The sequence below is a fragment of the Rhinatrema bivittatum genome, chromosome 14 (genome assembly GCF_901001135.1).
Source record: "Rhinatrema bivittatum chromosome 14, aRhiBiv1.1, whole genome shotgun sequence".
In the NCBI taxonomy this organism is placed as follows: domain Eukaryota; kingdom Metazoa; phylum Chordata; class Amphibia; order Gymnophiona; family Rhinatrematidae; genus Rhinatrema; species Rhinatrema bivittatum.
Genome location: NC_042628.1, coordinates 33136739 through 33153635, shown reverse-complemented (window position 1 = coordinate 33153635; position 16897 = coordinate 33136739). Strand labels below are relative to the sequence as shown.

At 40.8% G+C, this 16897-nt stretch overlaps 1 protein-coding gene across 7 annotated transcripts in view; it reads left to right on the top strand.

The window, feature by feature from the left end:
* KIAA0556 (KIAA0556 ortholog) overlaps positions 1–16897 on the top strand; it is a 152106-nt gene that overhangs the window by 74778 nt on the left and 60431 nt on the right. For all 7 annotated transcript variants that reach the window (XR_003852620.1, XM_029576639.1, XM_029576637.1 and 4 more), the window contains 3 exons: positions 7667–8398; positions 11950–12155; positions 16204–16279. Coding sequence is in view for 6 of the 7 variants with exons in the window: in XM_029576639.1 (XP_029432499.1) it covers positions 7667–8398; positions 11950–12155; positions 16204–16279 (1014 nt within the window). In the remaining variant the exon portion in view is untranslated. The remainder of the gene's footprint in view (positions 1–7666; positions 8399–11949; positions 12156–16203; positions 16280–16897) is intronic.

Sequence of the window (16897 nt, the reverse complement as noted above, 5' to 3'; positions counted from 1 at the left end):
GAAGCTATTTGTTGGACAGACCCTTATCAACTCATCTGAATGTGTCTTGTTTTCTTCAGGGAGAGAAGCATATTCAGTCTCCGATGAGAGACTCAGTACCTGCCTGGCATCTGAATTTGTCATCGACATACTTGCTTGGTCATCCATCACTATGTTCTGTTTAGTGTTTCTAAAAAGGGAGGAGGAGCTTTGAAGGTTTCGATAGGTCATTGGATTAAGGAAGTGAAAGGGAAGGGTTACATATCTGTTTACCAAGAAATTGAGGGCATACTCTACCAGGCTGCAGGTGGCTTCATGGGCTTTTTAATACTTTTTTTTTTTTTTTTGAGTGGTTTAAAAATTACTGCCTAACAATTATTGGCTGCAAATTCTTCTGACACAGGAGTTGTGTCTGGAAACCAATATGGTCTATTGTCTCAGGATGGATTTCTTAAGGCCCTCCATCTTCCATTGACTCTTGGTGTTACATTTCTTAAAGATTTTTAGCTTGCTTCAACTTGATGTGATGAACCTGTGGATGTGAGTTTCTAATGTTATACCCCATTTTCTAGAAATAAATTGTAAAGCTGTTTTCTTGACTTTATTATTCTTATTGTTGCAAGTTACATGGGCATGAGGGAGTCTACATGATATTTGAGAATTGCAATTTTTTTTTTTTTTGTTATTAGAGGTTGATGTTTTGTTTTGTTTTTGGATTTTTGTTTGGCACTGTGTGTTTTGACCCCTTTTGGTGTCATTTGATTTTGCTTTTGTATTTGTAATTGTATGGTAGCTTATATATATGTTTGATATATTTTAAGGTTTATTATAATTTTGATTAGAGATTTTGATATGTTTTATTAAAATTTGTGATGAATGTATTTTCTGAATAATTTTGTTTGATATTAATATTCAAATATAACTTTAAACCTAAGTAGCTATCTGATTAAAGTTAACTAGCTAATTTTATTTATGGATATTCAGTGGGCTAAATGTTCCACTGAATATCTCCGATAACTTGTCTAGCTAAATTTCCCTGTGAGTAGAAAGTCTGCAAAGTTCCCCCATTTGTAAACACTAACAGGGCAATTTTCAAAACTATGCAGGCAGGTGCAAAATCCATGAATACTTTTATTCACCCATGAATACAGTTCTCCAAGGGAAAGTATGCACATGCTTTCTCCATGGACAAGCATAACAAATGAGCCAAACAAGATGGATGACATCATCCAACTGCACCAAGTCTGCCTCTATTCTCTCTTAGCTCAGAAACTTCTGGATTCCTTTCTGGGAATGTGCAAGAGTTTCCATGTTAGCATTGCTGTGCTCCCTCCCTCAGTCTTTTTTCATCCACTTAGAGGTAGATTTTAAAAACATACGCGCGCATACTTTTTTTCACGCACCAGGCGCGAACAAACGTACGCTGGATTTTATAAGATACGCGTGTATCTTATAAAATCCGGGGTCGGCGCGCGCAAGGGGGTGCACATTTGTGCAACTTGAGCTCCAAGCCCTGCGCACGCTGCCCGTTCCCTCCGAGGTCGCTCCGAAATCGGAGCGGCCTCGGAGGGAACTTTTTTTTTTCTACCCCCCCCCCTACCTTTATCGGAGAAGTTACTACTGTCTCTGGGCAGTAGTAACTTACGCGCACCGGCGCGGCAGGCCCCGACACAGGCTGCTGTGTCGGGGCACTCAGCCACACCCCCAGACCGCCCACACGCCCCCAGACACACTCAATTGCATTGGAGTGGGCAGTGCATAGTGCTGAAAAATTGGGGCCCAAAAACCTGCATGTTTGGGGGGGGGGGGAAAGGCTAAGAATCATCTGCTTTTCTAAGTGTCATATTGTCGCCATCCTTGCTGCAACCAGTGGGACTACCTTCACTGGACAGAAAGGAGCCAAAGATTTCTTTCCCCAGTTTTCAAACATTCGTGCAGAAGCTCTGGAACAATTTCATTAAAACTTAGATGGAAGAATGACCGGATAATGAATTAATATTCTGAAAACCCGTTTTAGAAAAATTGAGAAGATAATTAAGAACTAAACTTCCACTGTCTTGTTTTGTAAAACCTGGAAAAAAAAATAGAAAAACCATTGAGATCTTAAGAACTAAGCTCACATTTGCCATCATATGTTATATCAAATTTAGAAATGTTACAAGATTCATATGATTCCTTAGAATTCATATCTGGAGGCCACTCACCAAATCATCCATCAAATTTATTTCCAGAACCAAACAGAGCGTTAACACCACTAGAGGATACCATCTATCCATCTTTTCTACAGAAATTGTCTGATACCATACCTTTTTAGGGATGTGAATTGGGCTTCTGACGATTGAAAATATCGTACGATATTTTCAAAATCGTCAGAAATTGGGGGCTCCCTGAAACGATAGGAAAACCCCACGAAATTGTTCGTGGGGGTTCTCTTATCGTTTTGGGGGAGGGCGGGAAAAACGGCACACACAAATAACCCCTAAACCCACCTCGATCCTTTAAAACGAAGTTGGCAGACATCCCATGTGCGGGTTACAACGTGTTCGGAGATAAAATCAACAAGACAATAGTCTATCAAAACCAGAGCATCACACTATAGTCATATGTATCACAGATGGACACTTCCTCATAGAGTAATATAAAAGACCTTATTACTACTTTCAAAAAGAAGATATACTCATATTATCAGCAAAGACCAATAATTTTACAGCAACAATCACAACAAAAGCAGCCGAGACAGAGGGGTTGTGTCCAACAAGAACAGAGACAAACGCAATAGACTCCACAAAGACTAAATACTAGCTTTTGACACTCAACAAATATCCACTCAAATTCCATTCCAGACATACCAGTAGGAGGAAGTTTAAGATTATCCAAAGATCATTGGAATCTCATCAATGACAAATGAGTTTAGAAGATCATAAACCGCAAATATTGCCTAAACTTTGAAAGTCTACCACCTCAATTAACCTCTTTTCATCAGCTTTATTAAAAAATACAACTAAAACTATTAACCCAGGAAGTGCATACCATTTGAAATCCAAAGCAATTCAACTGGTCCCACAAAGTTAACAAGAAAAAGGATTTTACTCTAGGTACTTCCTAATTCCAAAGGGAAAAAAAGGAGACATTTGTCTAATCTTGGATCTCAGAGGCTTAAACACTTTCCTCAAGAAAGAAAAGTTCAAAATTAGCATCTTCAATACAAGACTGATTGACTTCGCCAGACCTCAAAGATGCTTATGCATATACCGGATGAACAATAAACACAGAAAATACCTAAGTTTCACTCTGTAAGATTTCCAGTTTCAATACAGAGTATTACACTTTGGTCTAGCAGCAGTTCTGATAGTTTTCACAAAGTGTCTAGCAGTAGTAGCCACTCATCTTAGGAAACAGAACTTGCTTGTGTTTCCATATTTAGAGAACTGGCTAATATTGAGTGCATCTTATAAAAATGCTATAAAAAAAATATGAAACGGGTAATAAATAAATCTCAGATTTATAATGCATTTTTAAAAATCCAGCCTAGTACCAAGCCTGCAGATAGTTTATAGGTGTGAAACTAGACATGGTCAAGGTGAAGACCTACTTTACTATTCAAAGAGCACTTGTTCTCTGTTCCAAAGGCATGGATTACAGCACGTCCAATACATGAGATTGCTGGTTCAATGGTACAAGTTACACTGCTATCAAGGCTCAAAATGAGACAATACCCAGTGACACCTAAAGAGCTACTGAGATCATCATGTCTAGCCATTTAAACCTCAAAATACCAGTAACACTGGAACTCCTGGTCTTGCTAAAGTGGTAGACAAAAACAAAAATTCGATTTCAGGGTCAATGCACCTCTTGCAGATGCAAAACATATTGTCAACAGATGCACCAAATCAAGGGTGGGGAGCACATATTGACTCAATGTGCATGCAAGGTCTTCAGACCAAGAGTGAACATGTCACATCACTGTTCTAGAGATGAGTGATTTGTAATGGCTTTCAAGTGTTTGAATCTTGTCTGAAGAACAAAACAGTACAAATTCACACAGACAGTCAAGTACCAATGTTCTATATCAACAAGCAAGGAGGAACAATCTCTTACCTACTAAGGTATGCAAGGAAGCACTAACCATTTGGAAATTGGTGATAGCTACATATGTATTTTCTTTATTTGTCTTCCTGGGAAAAGCAATGTCCTAGCAGATGGATTAAGTTGTCAACTTCAACTGCAAGAATAGTCACTCAACATGCCCCTTCAAAATTTAGGAAACAGCAACCATAGACCATTTCGCATTACCTTTCAGACACAAGTTGCAGTAGTATTGATCTATGAGACCATCCGACAGCACTCCGGCCATGGATATATTCATCATCATCATCATCATCATCATCATCAAGGAGCAAAGGTCTGCAGTATGCATTGCCTCTGATCCTTTTAATATCAAGGACAATACTCAAATTGAAAAAAGACAAGGGAAGAATGATTCTAATAGCCACATTTTGGCCATGCTAAAATTGCTTCCCATAGCTTCACAGGCTTGCAAGAGCTCCACCTATCCAATTGCTGTTAATACCAACCCTCCTGACTCAGCAAGGAGAAACAGTCCTTCATTCCAACCTCCAGTTTTTAGCACTGACAGCAAAGATGTTGAAAGCCAGCTAATTCAGAATCTTCAGCTGCTGCAAGAAATAAATGAAATGTTTCTGGTCATGAGGAACCCATCCACCAAAAAAATCATACAAATGCACAAAATTTAGTCACTAGTATCAAACACAGAAGACAGACCCTTTTACTTGTTCTGCTCAATTACTTAATTCATCTACTTAACATCAGCTTAAAATCCAACTCAGGAAGAGTGCATCTGAGCGCCACTTATCATAAGCATGAAGTAGGCCAGCAAATTTCCAACCATCCAATATCTCTAGGTTTATTAAAGATCTTTACAATTTAAAGCCTTCAATTAAAGCATTTCCACCACAATGGGATCTCAGCACCGTGCTCTAGCAGTTGATGAAGCCACTATATGAGCCTATTGCAACATGGAAAACATTCTTCCTCATAGCCATAACTTCAGCCAGAAAGCAAGTGAAATACAATCTTTGGTAAACTACTTTCCCTATACCCAGGTATTTAAAAATTAGGTAGTGTTACATACTCATCCCCAAGTTCCTATCCAAATAGTGGCTAAATCAATCAGTTGTGTTGCCATCTTTCCCAAAGCCACACTCAACACCGAAAGAACAAACTTTTCATATGCTAGATTGTGGAAGAATGCTCTTGTTCTACCTAGAAAGAACTAAGCTGCACAGAAAAATGACTCTACTGTTCATAGCCTTTGACAAAAGTAAGAGAGGAAACTCTGTTGTTGTGTTTGTGGACCCTTGAGCAGGAGCGAGTGATGGTGACCACTGAGGGATTGCCTCCAAAGGATCTCGTCTCCGGGAGGTGGCACTGGTGAGGATAACCCGGAAGGACCTTCACCTATACCAGCTCTCGTTCCCCGCAGGTTGAGCCCTTGGGTGTCTGGTCCAGCAGGACTTAGATGCGGGTGCCTCAAGGAAGCAGGTGAAGCGGATGAAGAAGACTGGATCCAAGGTCCGGGTCGGGGCTGGCAGCGAAGGAGCGGAACAGAGTCCAAGCAGATGGTCCAGAGCAGGCAGCAGGCAGGCAAGAATTGAGTACCAGGCCACGGGTCGAGACGGGTAGCAAACAAGCAGAGACGAGAAGACAAGCCGAAGTCAAACCAGGAGATCAAGCCAAGGACGGGGTCACAGGAACTGAGGAGCAAGGAGAAGACCGGAGACTGGAATGAAGGCACGGGCAGGAAAGCAGGAACTAGAATGCCGGGACTGGAATCAGGAACACAAGGACTGGAACAGCAGGAACGGAACCAGGAACAGGATCAAGGCAAGTACAGGAACAAAGTCGTCTGGACAGCAGCTAGTACTCAGAGGAGACTACCTGTTGCAAAGGCAAAGTCCTGAAGGCTGTTGTCAGTACCCCTCCCTGGTGATGTCATCTTCCGGGGCCGGGCCGAATTTTCCCACCATGGCCCCTTTAAAGGGCATGGTCGGCCTGCCGCTGAGCGGGGTGCACCATGCCAGGCTGCAGCATGGAGGAGCAGGTAGGAGGGACCGGCTGGGGCCTGCTGCGGCCAGGAACTGCAACATCAGTAATGAAACAGAATTTTTTCAGATGACTTTTAAGAACATAAGAAATTGCCATGCTGGGTCAGACCAAGGATCCATCAAGCCCAGCATCCTGTTTCCAACAGAGGCCAAACCAGACCACAAGAACCTGCCAATTACCCAACACTAAGAAGATTCCATGCTACTGATGCAATTAATAGCAGTTGCTATTCCCTAAGTAAACTTGATTAATAGCCATCAGTGGACTTCTCCAAGAACTTATCCAAACCTTTTTTGAATCCAGCTACACTAACCACATCCTCTGGCAACAAATTCCAGAGCTTTATTGTGTGTTGAGTGAAAAAGAATTTTCTCCGATTAGTCTTAAATGTGCTACTTGTTAACTTCATGGAATGCCCCCTAGTCCTTCTATTATTCGAAAGTGTAATGCATATCCCGTTGTAATGAGGCACAGAACTGTCAAGTACCACATCAAATTAAAGCGCATCAGCTAAGAGCTGTTGCCTCAAAGTTAGCTCATCTAAAATCCATGTAAGACATCTGTAAAGCAACAACATAGTCCTCACTACACACCTTTTGAACAGCACTGTTGTCTGGTAGAAGAGTCTCTTGGAGACAGTACATTTGGACAGTCTGTGCTCAGTAATATTCTAAAGTGATCGTCCCATTCAATAGCCATGGTTGGGAAAAGAAAACAAAGAAGCAACCCTTAGCCAGGGAGTCCCATCTTATGCAGCTTGTTTGTTGTACTTGTCCATGGAGAAAGCAAAGGTGCTTCTCTGTAGCAGGTGTTCTCCATGGAAAGCAGAGCAAACAGCCACACTATCCCTCTCTCCCTCCAAGAAGCTGGGCACAAGCTAGAGGAAAGACTGAGGGAGGTATGTGGCACTGCTAACATGGGAAATCATGTGCATGCCTTGAAAGGACTCCAAAAATGTCAAGGCTAGGAGAGAACAGAGGCCAACTCAGTACCATCAGACAACTTTACCCATCTTGTGTGGTTGATTCTTCTGCTGTCCATTTTTATTTCCTTTATTGCTATGATTTGTTTAATGATTGTGCTGTTCTGTGATGTGAAACAGTTTAATTTCAGACACATTTAAAAATAACATGTTCCGATTGATCGCTCATGCTTTCTTAAAATGCCACTCATCTTACAAATTCCGCCAGGGATATGTAAACTTGTGAGCACAACTGTAATGCCCTTTTATAGGATGCGTAAGTGGCACTTTGAAAATTAACTGGGGACCAATGCGGGTAAAAGTACAGCTGTGACCTGGTTTTGCATGTGATCGAACATGCACAGGGAGTTGGGGTGTGGTGATGCAAACCTTTCTATTTCTGAACAGGAACAGGTGTAACTTTGTGTATGAACAATTCCACAAATATCCAGCCAATTGGGGAAGGGTTTTTTGAGCGAACGCCCACCCCTCATAAAGTCTGTGCCCATTGTACATGCAGACTTTACCACTATGCAGAGAGTTATTTCTCCTAACAAGCATAACATTGTACCAATGAATGGTTTTTGTTTTTTTTTGTAGATGTGCTACATTTCATCAAATCCCAAAAATCTCCCAGAGCAAAGTGGCGTAATGAGCAAGATTACTCGCTGCTGGAATCGTGGAACTCCTTGCTGAAGTTCAATCGCTCGCAGCGGGGCAGAATCTCCAACATGGACTTTGAAGGGGATATTTTTGATGAGTTCCTTCAACAGCAAAAGATTAACAGGCAAGGAGAGCACCAGTCAGTCAAAAAGGAAGGGACGCTTAGAGAACTGGAAGAAGATAATTCTGTTGAAACTGATAGAGATGATGGAAGTGATTTTGAAATTCCAGTGCTGCCTCAAGGGCAGCATCTGGTTATTAAAATTGCATCCACCTGGGGGGATAGACATTATGTGGGCCTTAATGGAATTGAAATTTTCACTTCTAATGGAGAACCTGTTCAGGTTTCTCGAATTGAGGCTGATCCGCCTGATATCAATATATTGCCGGTCTATGGCAAAGATCCCAGAGTCGTCACCAACCTAGTTGATGGGACAAACAGAACTCAAGATGATATGCATCTTTGGCTGGCACCCTTTACTCCTGGAAAACTTCATTTTATTTATCTTGACTTTGTGACTCCTTCTCAAGTGGCAATGATTAGGATTTGGAATTACAATAAATCCAGAATACATTCCTTTCGTGGCGTGAAAGATATTGAAATATTACTTGACGAAAAATGCATCTTTAAAGGAGAAATTGCAAAAGCTTCAGGAACGTTGTCTGGAGGTTTGTCTTTAAAAACTAGTTTATATAAACATGGTTTATTGTTATCAACAATATATGGAGATACTAGATAATGCACGTCATTTTTTTTACCCTCCTTTGCAGTCTCTCTCATTGCTTCTTGTGCTGTGCTCAACTGGGATCCATTATCATTGCTGCCAGCTCATGGAGGGTTTTTTTTTTTTTCTCAAGTGATCACACTGTTTTTAGCAGATAAGAGTGTTCTTCTGGGAAAACCTGTAACTCACAGGAACACATGGTTTCTAAATTCAGTAGCTGTTGGTAGAGCTTCTAATTAGTTCCCACATGAGAGCAAGTAAGCAGACTGCCTGAATTGAGGTGGAAAAGGAAGAAACCAGGGGCTGGTCAGCATACCTGGGAGCTTTTCAATTCCAGTCACTCTGGATTAGCAGAGTGGGGAGGGGTGATGGTATACACATACATGTTACGTACACACACACATACTCATTCCCCAATAAGCACTCTTATTCTCCCACACAAAGCTCACCCACGTGCTAGTTCTCTTCTCTCCCTCTTTCACGCATATGCCCACTCACCTATAACTCTTCTCTCTCATACATGCCCACCCTATGTCACACTCTGTCTCTCACTCACTGTCATACACATGCTCATTCATCCCTCTTTCTCCATCCTGAACCTACCAGGAGTAGCAGCTTCGTCCTCCTGTAGGCCTGCGGGGTAGCAAAAGCTTCCTCTTCCTGTTCTGGACCCACAGTGCAGCAGCCTCTTCCTCTTCTGGGACCACTATTCAGCAGCAGCTTCCTCCTCCTTCAGAGCTAGTGGACGATGCAGCAGCCTCTTTCTAATTGCGTTTGGCCTGTGAGATGGAGCAGCAGCAGCATCCTTCGGGCCCACGCAACTGAAAGCAAAGTTCCTTCTGCTTTTGTCCGTTGAGGCTTCTGCTCTCACTGATACTTCCTCCTTCCTGCAGACACTCCTCCTTCCCACCGCGTGACTGTCATCTCCTCCTCGTTCGCGTCCATGCGGCCAGGACAAGGTCACCTGGGCCACGTGGGCACATTCTCGGCCCACCCGGTGTTTTCTCACATTGGCCCGGAGACCTGGAAATTTGCTTAGAATTCCAGAGTCTCCAGGTCAAATCCGGAGAGTTCCCAGATATGCTGTTCAGTTGCTATGACAGTATGCTGTTTTAGGATGAGGGATGGTAAGTAGGGACCTGATTGGTCAGGATCATAACAATATGTTGACTGGCAATGGAAAAAGAATAGTGACTCCAGACACACAGGACTGCAGCCAAAATGTTGACTGGGGAGTAGGGGCTGGAAGGAATCACTAGCTGGTCAGGACCATAGCAATATGTTGGGAAGGGAAGGTAGGGACCCAGTCAGCTGCCATAGGGCAAAGTCAGTAATGCTGGCTGAGGAAAGAGCCAGGGGTTTAGGCCACTGGATTATCCTCAGAGTGTGCAGTGAGAACTATTGTAAGGCAAAAGGAAATGAGGGGTAGAGGATGGGATTTTAGATATGGAGAGTGGGACATTTAAAAGTTTTTGAGACCTTGGGGGAGGGGTAAAATAGAGTAGTAGAGAGATTGGAGATACAGGGGCTATTGAAAACTGAAGGGAGAAACTGAAAGGGTGGTGGAGATTAGAAATACGGGGACAATTTGAGCAAAGTGGAATGGTTTGGAGGTCCAGGAGAGTTGGAGGTGCTGAAAGCAAATATTGGAAATGCAGAGAGGAAAGTGGGACTGCAGGATAGATTGGAAGATGTACAGTGTAAGACCTGGAGATCCAGGGGGTCTGAAATGTATGGGTAGGGGAGATTAGTGGTTTTGGAAACATCTAGGAGGAGCAGGGAGATGAGGTTCACATAACTACTGTATGTAAATAGTGGTGTATTTTGTCTTAACATAGAAACATGATGGCAGAAAAAGACCATTATGGCTCATCAAGCCTGCCCATCCACACCAACTATTCAGCTTTACAATCCCTACCACTTCTGCAGAGATCATCTGAGGTAGATATTCAAAGGAAAGCATCTAAGTAAGTTAGCCAGATAAGACTTATCTGGCTAACTTACAAGTGATATTCAGCAGCATGTCTATCCCCGAAAAAGTCGCTAGCTAATCAGACAAGTCTTATCCGGATAACTTTAGACCTTCTATTGAGGAGGTCTAACTTATCTGGTTAACTTAAGTGGATAAGTTTAAATATTTTTTCTTATCCAGACAGCTCCTTCCTGAATTGCCCATTTTCCGTCCACTACTTAGCTGGATAAGTACCTATCTGGATAAGTAGCGGCCAAATATTCAGCTGCTGCCACTTACCCAGATGAGTCTGCTCTGTTTATCCTACACCTTTTTCAATTCAGATACTGTCCTGTCGCCACACCATGCATCCACTACCCTCTCTATAAAGAAATATTTCCTTAGATTACTCCTGAGTCTACCCCCTTTCACCTTCATCTCGTGACCCCTCCTTTTTCACCTCATCTACATGGAAACTATGGAAGTATCTAAATTTCTTTATCCTTTTGAAGATGTGGTCTCCAGAACTGTATACAGTATTGATTTTGAACACTGTCATGGTGCATAGTTCTTGACCATTAGTATTGTCATTTGCTTAAATGTAAATCTCTCACTGTAATGTCTTTCTGTATCTGTGTTCTCCATCACAATTACAAGATATAATTGCGATGGAGAAGGTACAGAGAAGGGCTACCAAAATGATAAGGGGAATGGAACAGCTCCCCTATGAGAAGAGACTAAAGAAGTTAGGACTTTTCAGCTTGGAGAAGAGACGGCTGAGGGGGGGTATGATAGAGGTGTTTAAAATCATGAGAGGTCTAGAACGGGTAGATGTGAATCGTTTTTTTACTCTTTCGGATAATAGAAAGACTAGGGGGCACTCCATGAAGTTAGCATGTGGCACATTTAAAACTAATCGGAGAAAGTTCTTTTTTACTCAACGCACAATTAAACTCTGGAATTTGTTGCCAGAAGATGTGGTTAGTGCAGTTAGTATAGCTGTGTTTAAAAAAGGATTGGATAAGTTCTTGGAGGAGAAGTCCGTTACCTGCTATTAATTAAGTTGACTTAGATAACCACCGCTATTACTAGCAACAGTAACATGGAATAGACATAGTTTTTGGGGTACTTGCCAGGTTTTTATAGCCTGGATTGGCCACTGTTGGAAACAGGATGCTGGGCTTGATGGACCCTTGGTCTGACCCAGTATGGCATGTTCTTATGTTCTTACAGCTTGTATGCTTTGTGAAATAGTTTGTTTTGAAATCATCTTGTCTTCTACAACCATTGGTATACAGAAATCACTTTTTAAGTGGTGATCATAGTGAAAATCATGGGATATGTGAGGAAAACTCAGACTAATGGAGTTGTATGTGAAATATTTTGGACTGAGTTATATTAAAATATTATAGCTCCAAAATCCTAAGGGGAATCTGAACAATATTGCATCCTCTACAATTCTGTGTCTTCACGTTTTTAGATTTGAAATGCTTTGGCAATTGAGTTTATGCATCGGTATTTATAATTCGCGTCACTTTTTCCAGCTTCTGAGCAGTTTGGGGATACCATATTGTTCACAACGGACGATGAAATTCTAGAGGCCGTGTCCCGTTATGATGAGACTTTTTATGGAGATTTTGAAAGTATTCACTCGGTGTGCAAGGAAGATCTGAACAGACCAAGCACTGCAGATGGTGAAGGGGAAGAGAGGCCATTCACACAAGCAGGCTCCAGAACAGAAGAGAAACAGGTAAATGACCAGCTTTAACTGGTTAAAAAAATAATAATAATAATAATGTGAGTGAATAGCAGGGTTTGATCTTCCACATATCCTTTCCTACCCCTTCTTATATAGGAACATACATCATTATAGACAGTATATGAAAACTAGTATCCTTTAATAAAAATTTTCTCAAGACATCTAACATCTGTAGGGGTCAGTCTTTCAAAAAATGTAACCAACTAACTCTAGCAGCAAGTTGAATCTGTCATAGTAACTTGGTAAATGATAGCAGATAATCATCAAAATGGGCAGTTTAAAATCTCCTTCCTCTGACCAGGTAAATCTCTGCACACAAAATTGCTGTTAGTACCGATTTAGCCAGTCAAAGGAGACTAATTTCAAGGATGCTGAGGTTGGGCTCTGGTATATTTAGTCAGTTAGTTTGATATTCAGAGCTGTAACTGGTGGGTTGTTTTTTTTTTTAAAGTTGATTGTAATCTGCCTTGGGCTCATTCTTGGCAAAAGGCAGGACAAATCTAGGCATTGCAGTAGGAGGCCTAAATCTGTCCAGTCAATTATTTTCCCCAAGTCTGCTTAAAAAAAAAAAAAAAAAAAAAAAATATAGAGACATCTATATATCTATAGATATATCTATATAGTAAGAAAAGATACTGGATTGATTATGCTAATAAATGTGGTACTGTGCTAACCAATATACATAAAAGAATAATTACCACTAGGTAAAACAGCAGGTAATGGTCTTGAAACAAGAAAGGGTTGAAAGATCTCTTTTATTAATAATTTATTTTTTTTAATTATTTGTTTATTGAATATTTCCATTTTAAATACAACAACTCACGGAAAAGAAAACAATCTTATACATACTATAAAAAAAGAAGAAAAAATGCTGTCGTCCCCCCCCCCCCCCCCAAAGTGTAATATATCTGAAGTGCCGATGCTCCCTCCTAACTCCCCAAAGTAAGTATATAACCTGTTATCTCTAGGCTGCTGAATATTGGCCCCATAACAGATTCATTTCTGATGTTTGGATGCTTATGCAGGTGACTCTTTTTTTTTTTTTTTTTTTTTTTTTTTTTTTTTTAAGAGTAAATGCTAAACACAAAACAAATTGTGATATTCATTATCACGCTGATATTTGCTAAAATGACATTTCATTTTCAAGTGCTTTCAGCAGTAATGGTCAAGAAGGCCATGGTGTTGAGGAGACAGTGACATCTGGGATTCCCTTCATGTGGCCCCAGAGATGTAAGCAGGTAGTAGCGGACAGGGAATTCCCTCCCAGGAGCTAAAGGTTTGTCATTGGACCTTGGTTTAGCAGATGACCCTTTACTAGCTAATCCCATTCATCAGAGAAAATATAATTACCTACCTATAATTTACTGTTCTTTGAAGAGAGCACTATCATAGTTTCACAACCTACTTACCTCTACTTTTTAGGAGGTTGTTTTACTCTATTTCATTCCAGCAGCTCTTAACACTAGTTTCTGGTACATGAACTTTGTGAAAGTTCTAGAGCTTGCAAGAATTTCTTTTGAGCCAGTCATGCAACACTGATTCTGTCAGAATATTGTCTTCAGGTAACAGCAAGTATTTGTAACCTGAAATACCTTTTTAACAAAAGAGGATAAAGCAAAGTTGCTTGCTTGCTCCATGGACAGCAGCAGAACAAGCAGCCACACAAAATGGATAACATCATCCAACGGCATCAAATCTGTTCAGTCTCCTTCAGCTCTGAACTCTTTTGAGCTGCTCTGAGCATGTGTGGCAGTTCCCTTGCAGCCCTCCCTCCGTTTGTTTCTTAGCTGATCTCAACTTCTCGGAAAAGAGGGAAGGATTCTGTGGCTGGTTATTCTGCTGTTCCCAGAAAATACCTGTTACAGGTAAGCAACTTCACTTTCTCCACGGACAAGAGGCATAAATCGCCACACAAGGTGGCACTCCCAAGCTGAAGACCGCAGCAATATAATTGATTCTTTAGAGTTCTTGCTTGAGCAAGAAGGTTGAGAGTTCTATTTTAAAATTATTTTGAGCACAGCTTGTCCAAAGGTATAGTCCCAGTTGGTTTCTTGTTCTGTAGTAGGGTTTGGTAATTGTGTATATCATATTATGCTTGAAGATCTTCATGTATGATGGGTAGGTTACTAGAGCCTTTAATTCACTTACTCTTCTCACCGTTGTTATGGCAATCAGTAAATTTGTCTTCCATGAGACAAATTTTGTCTATTGTAGCCATAGGCTCATATGATTTTTCCATTAATTGTCTCAGCACTATATTTAAGCTTTATTGTAGAAGAGGTGCTTTTACTGATGGCTATAAATTGTAAAGTTATTTAATAAACTTAGATACCAAAGGGTCTTGAGAGATTGGCTGATACTTTATGTGCCAACGATAAGCTGCAATGGCACTTAAGGGTACACCTAAATGAATTAGATTTTAGTCCTGAGTTACTTAATTGTAGGCGATACCTTAATAGCTTTGGTATGGGGCATGTGAAAGGGTCTGCTCTTTGAACTTGAAACAATTACTAAATCTTTTACATTTATAGATGTAGGATCTTTGGGTTGCAGGCCTTCTTGTTGCAAGGAGAATGTTTTTTGTACCTCTTTTTAGGTAGAGCTTTTGAACTAGCTGGCTTTCAACATTCAGGCTGCCAGTGCTAAAGTTTAGAGATTTGTATGTAGGACAGATCCCTCATAATGTGTCAAGAGGGTCGGAAATAATGGTAATCTGGTGAAAATGCTGCCAGTCTATTGAACCACAGAAACCAACTCTGATACAGCCAGTAAGGCGCAATTAGTATCATCAGTCCTTTGTCTTTTTTCAATTTCTGGATTGTCCTTACTGTCAATGGAATTGAAGAGAAAGTGTGATAGTAGGCACCTGTCTCATGGAATGGAGAATGCATCCCTCGCTATTGCTGTTTGAACAGTAGCGTGGAAGTTTGACTGAGTGGAGATACAAAGAGGTCTGTTTTTGGCATTCACCGTTGTTGTAAACATTTTTCCATGTATCATCATGGAGGGACATTCATGCAACTGAAGGTGGTGATTTAGTCTGTCTGCAAGTATATTGTCCTACTCTGGGAGATATATCGCTGAAATATACATTCTTCACTTGATAGCCCAATTCCAAATTGCTAGCAGTTCTTTGCAAAGTTGAGGATCCTGTTCCTTGTTTTATTTATACTTGATTGTCTATTTGGACCTGATGCATCTTGTTCTTCAGCCATGGTTCTAGTATTCGTCGGCCATTAAGAAAAGCTATAAATTCGAAGAGGTTGATGAAGACACAATTGTTGCTGTGTCCATTGACCATGTGTTGAAATTTAATCCATATGTGCCCCCCATCCTTGCTGCGAGGCGTTGTTAATATTTTCTAGTGATCTGTTAGTTGAATGCTTTGACCTCGAAGATAGCTTTCTTGCTTAGTCTATTCTCTTAGTTGATTATCTCCTTTGTCACAGGAATTCTTTGGAGAAGTTGTACATGCCGATTCCAGTAATTTTTCAGATGCTATTGTGCCTGTCTCATCCTTAGATGGACAAGGGGAATGACATGCATTGTTGAATGCATATGGCCTAATAATTTCATGAAGTTTCAAAGTCCATATTTGAGAATATGGACTTTGCCATACTTTTGTAATTTGGCTGCTTTCTGGGCTGGTAGATAGGCTGTTCCTTCAACCATATCCACTTGAGCTCCTATGAATTTCAAACTTAGATTAAACTCTGATAATTAAACTCCAAAACAGAACAGTGGAATTGGAGATGAGAAAAAAGTTCCTTCCTTTTTGTTTCACTGCTGTTAGTTGAATACCAGTTTAACCAGTAGGGCCCGGTGGAGTGTTTGAGTACTGCTGGGGAGGGATTGCTTTCTTGTACTGCCTATAAACTGTAGTCTGAAGTGAGAGACATATTTTGTACTTGGTTTCTTGGCCATTCAATGCTTTTGTTTTTGTTGACCAAACATTGCCATTTTTGCAACTGGCATATAAGGCTATTTGCTTTTTTTTTGTGCATCTATACTAAATTGGTACGCTTATGTGTTTCCTCAGATGCAAGAAGAGATGATCTCACCAAGCACCTCATCCGAGCCCACCTATGCAATACCAGGGGTATACACAGGAAAGTGTAAGTGTGTTCTGTATGTAAATAGTAACATGCAACAAGGGGACTGGCTAGACAGTGCATGCCTGTCTTTTAGTTGCTGTTCATGTTTTCTTAAGCCTCCAAAAATCTTAGAAAAATAAAACCACTTTAAATTCAGACCAAGAAAGACTTTTCTCTTTTCAGGTAAAAATATTTAGTTATTTACAAATATTTTGATATTTTGCTTTTTTCCAAAAGGCTCAGAACGGATTACAATCAAAAAAATGGTCTAACAGGTACAAACCATCAGTATAGACAAAGTGACACAAGTGATAGCATAGCAATATGTTCAGGGGTAGTGTATGGTTATCACAGAGACAGTTTCAGCAACAGTTCATATTTCTACCTCATTAGTGAGCAGTCTGAGGGAAGACCCGGTTGAAAAACCATACCTTTGCCTGTTTCCAGAAAGTGAGGTAGGACGATCCAAGACAAAGGGAAAGAGGTGTCTCTTTCCAGATTTTGGGTGCATAGCAGCTGAAAGCCCAGAGTCTTGTAAAGGCCAGTTTTGAGGAAGTTGGGAGAAGGAGAGAGAGAGAGATCTTTTGGGAGGATCAGAGTTTTCTGGTGAGGTCATAGGAGGCAAGAAGAAGGGAGAGG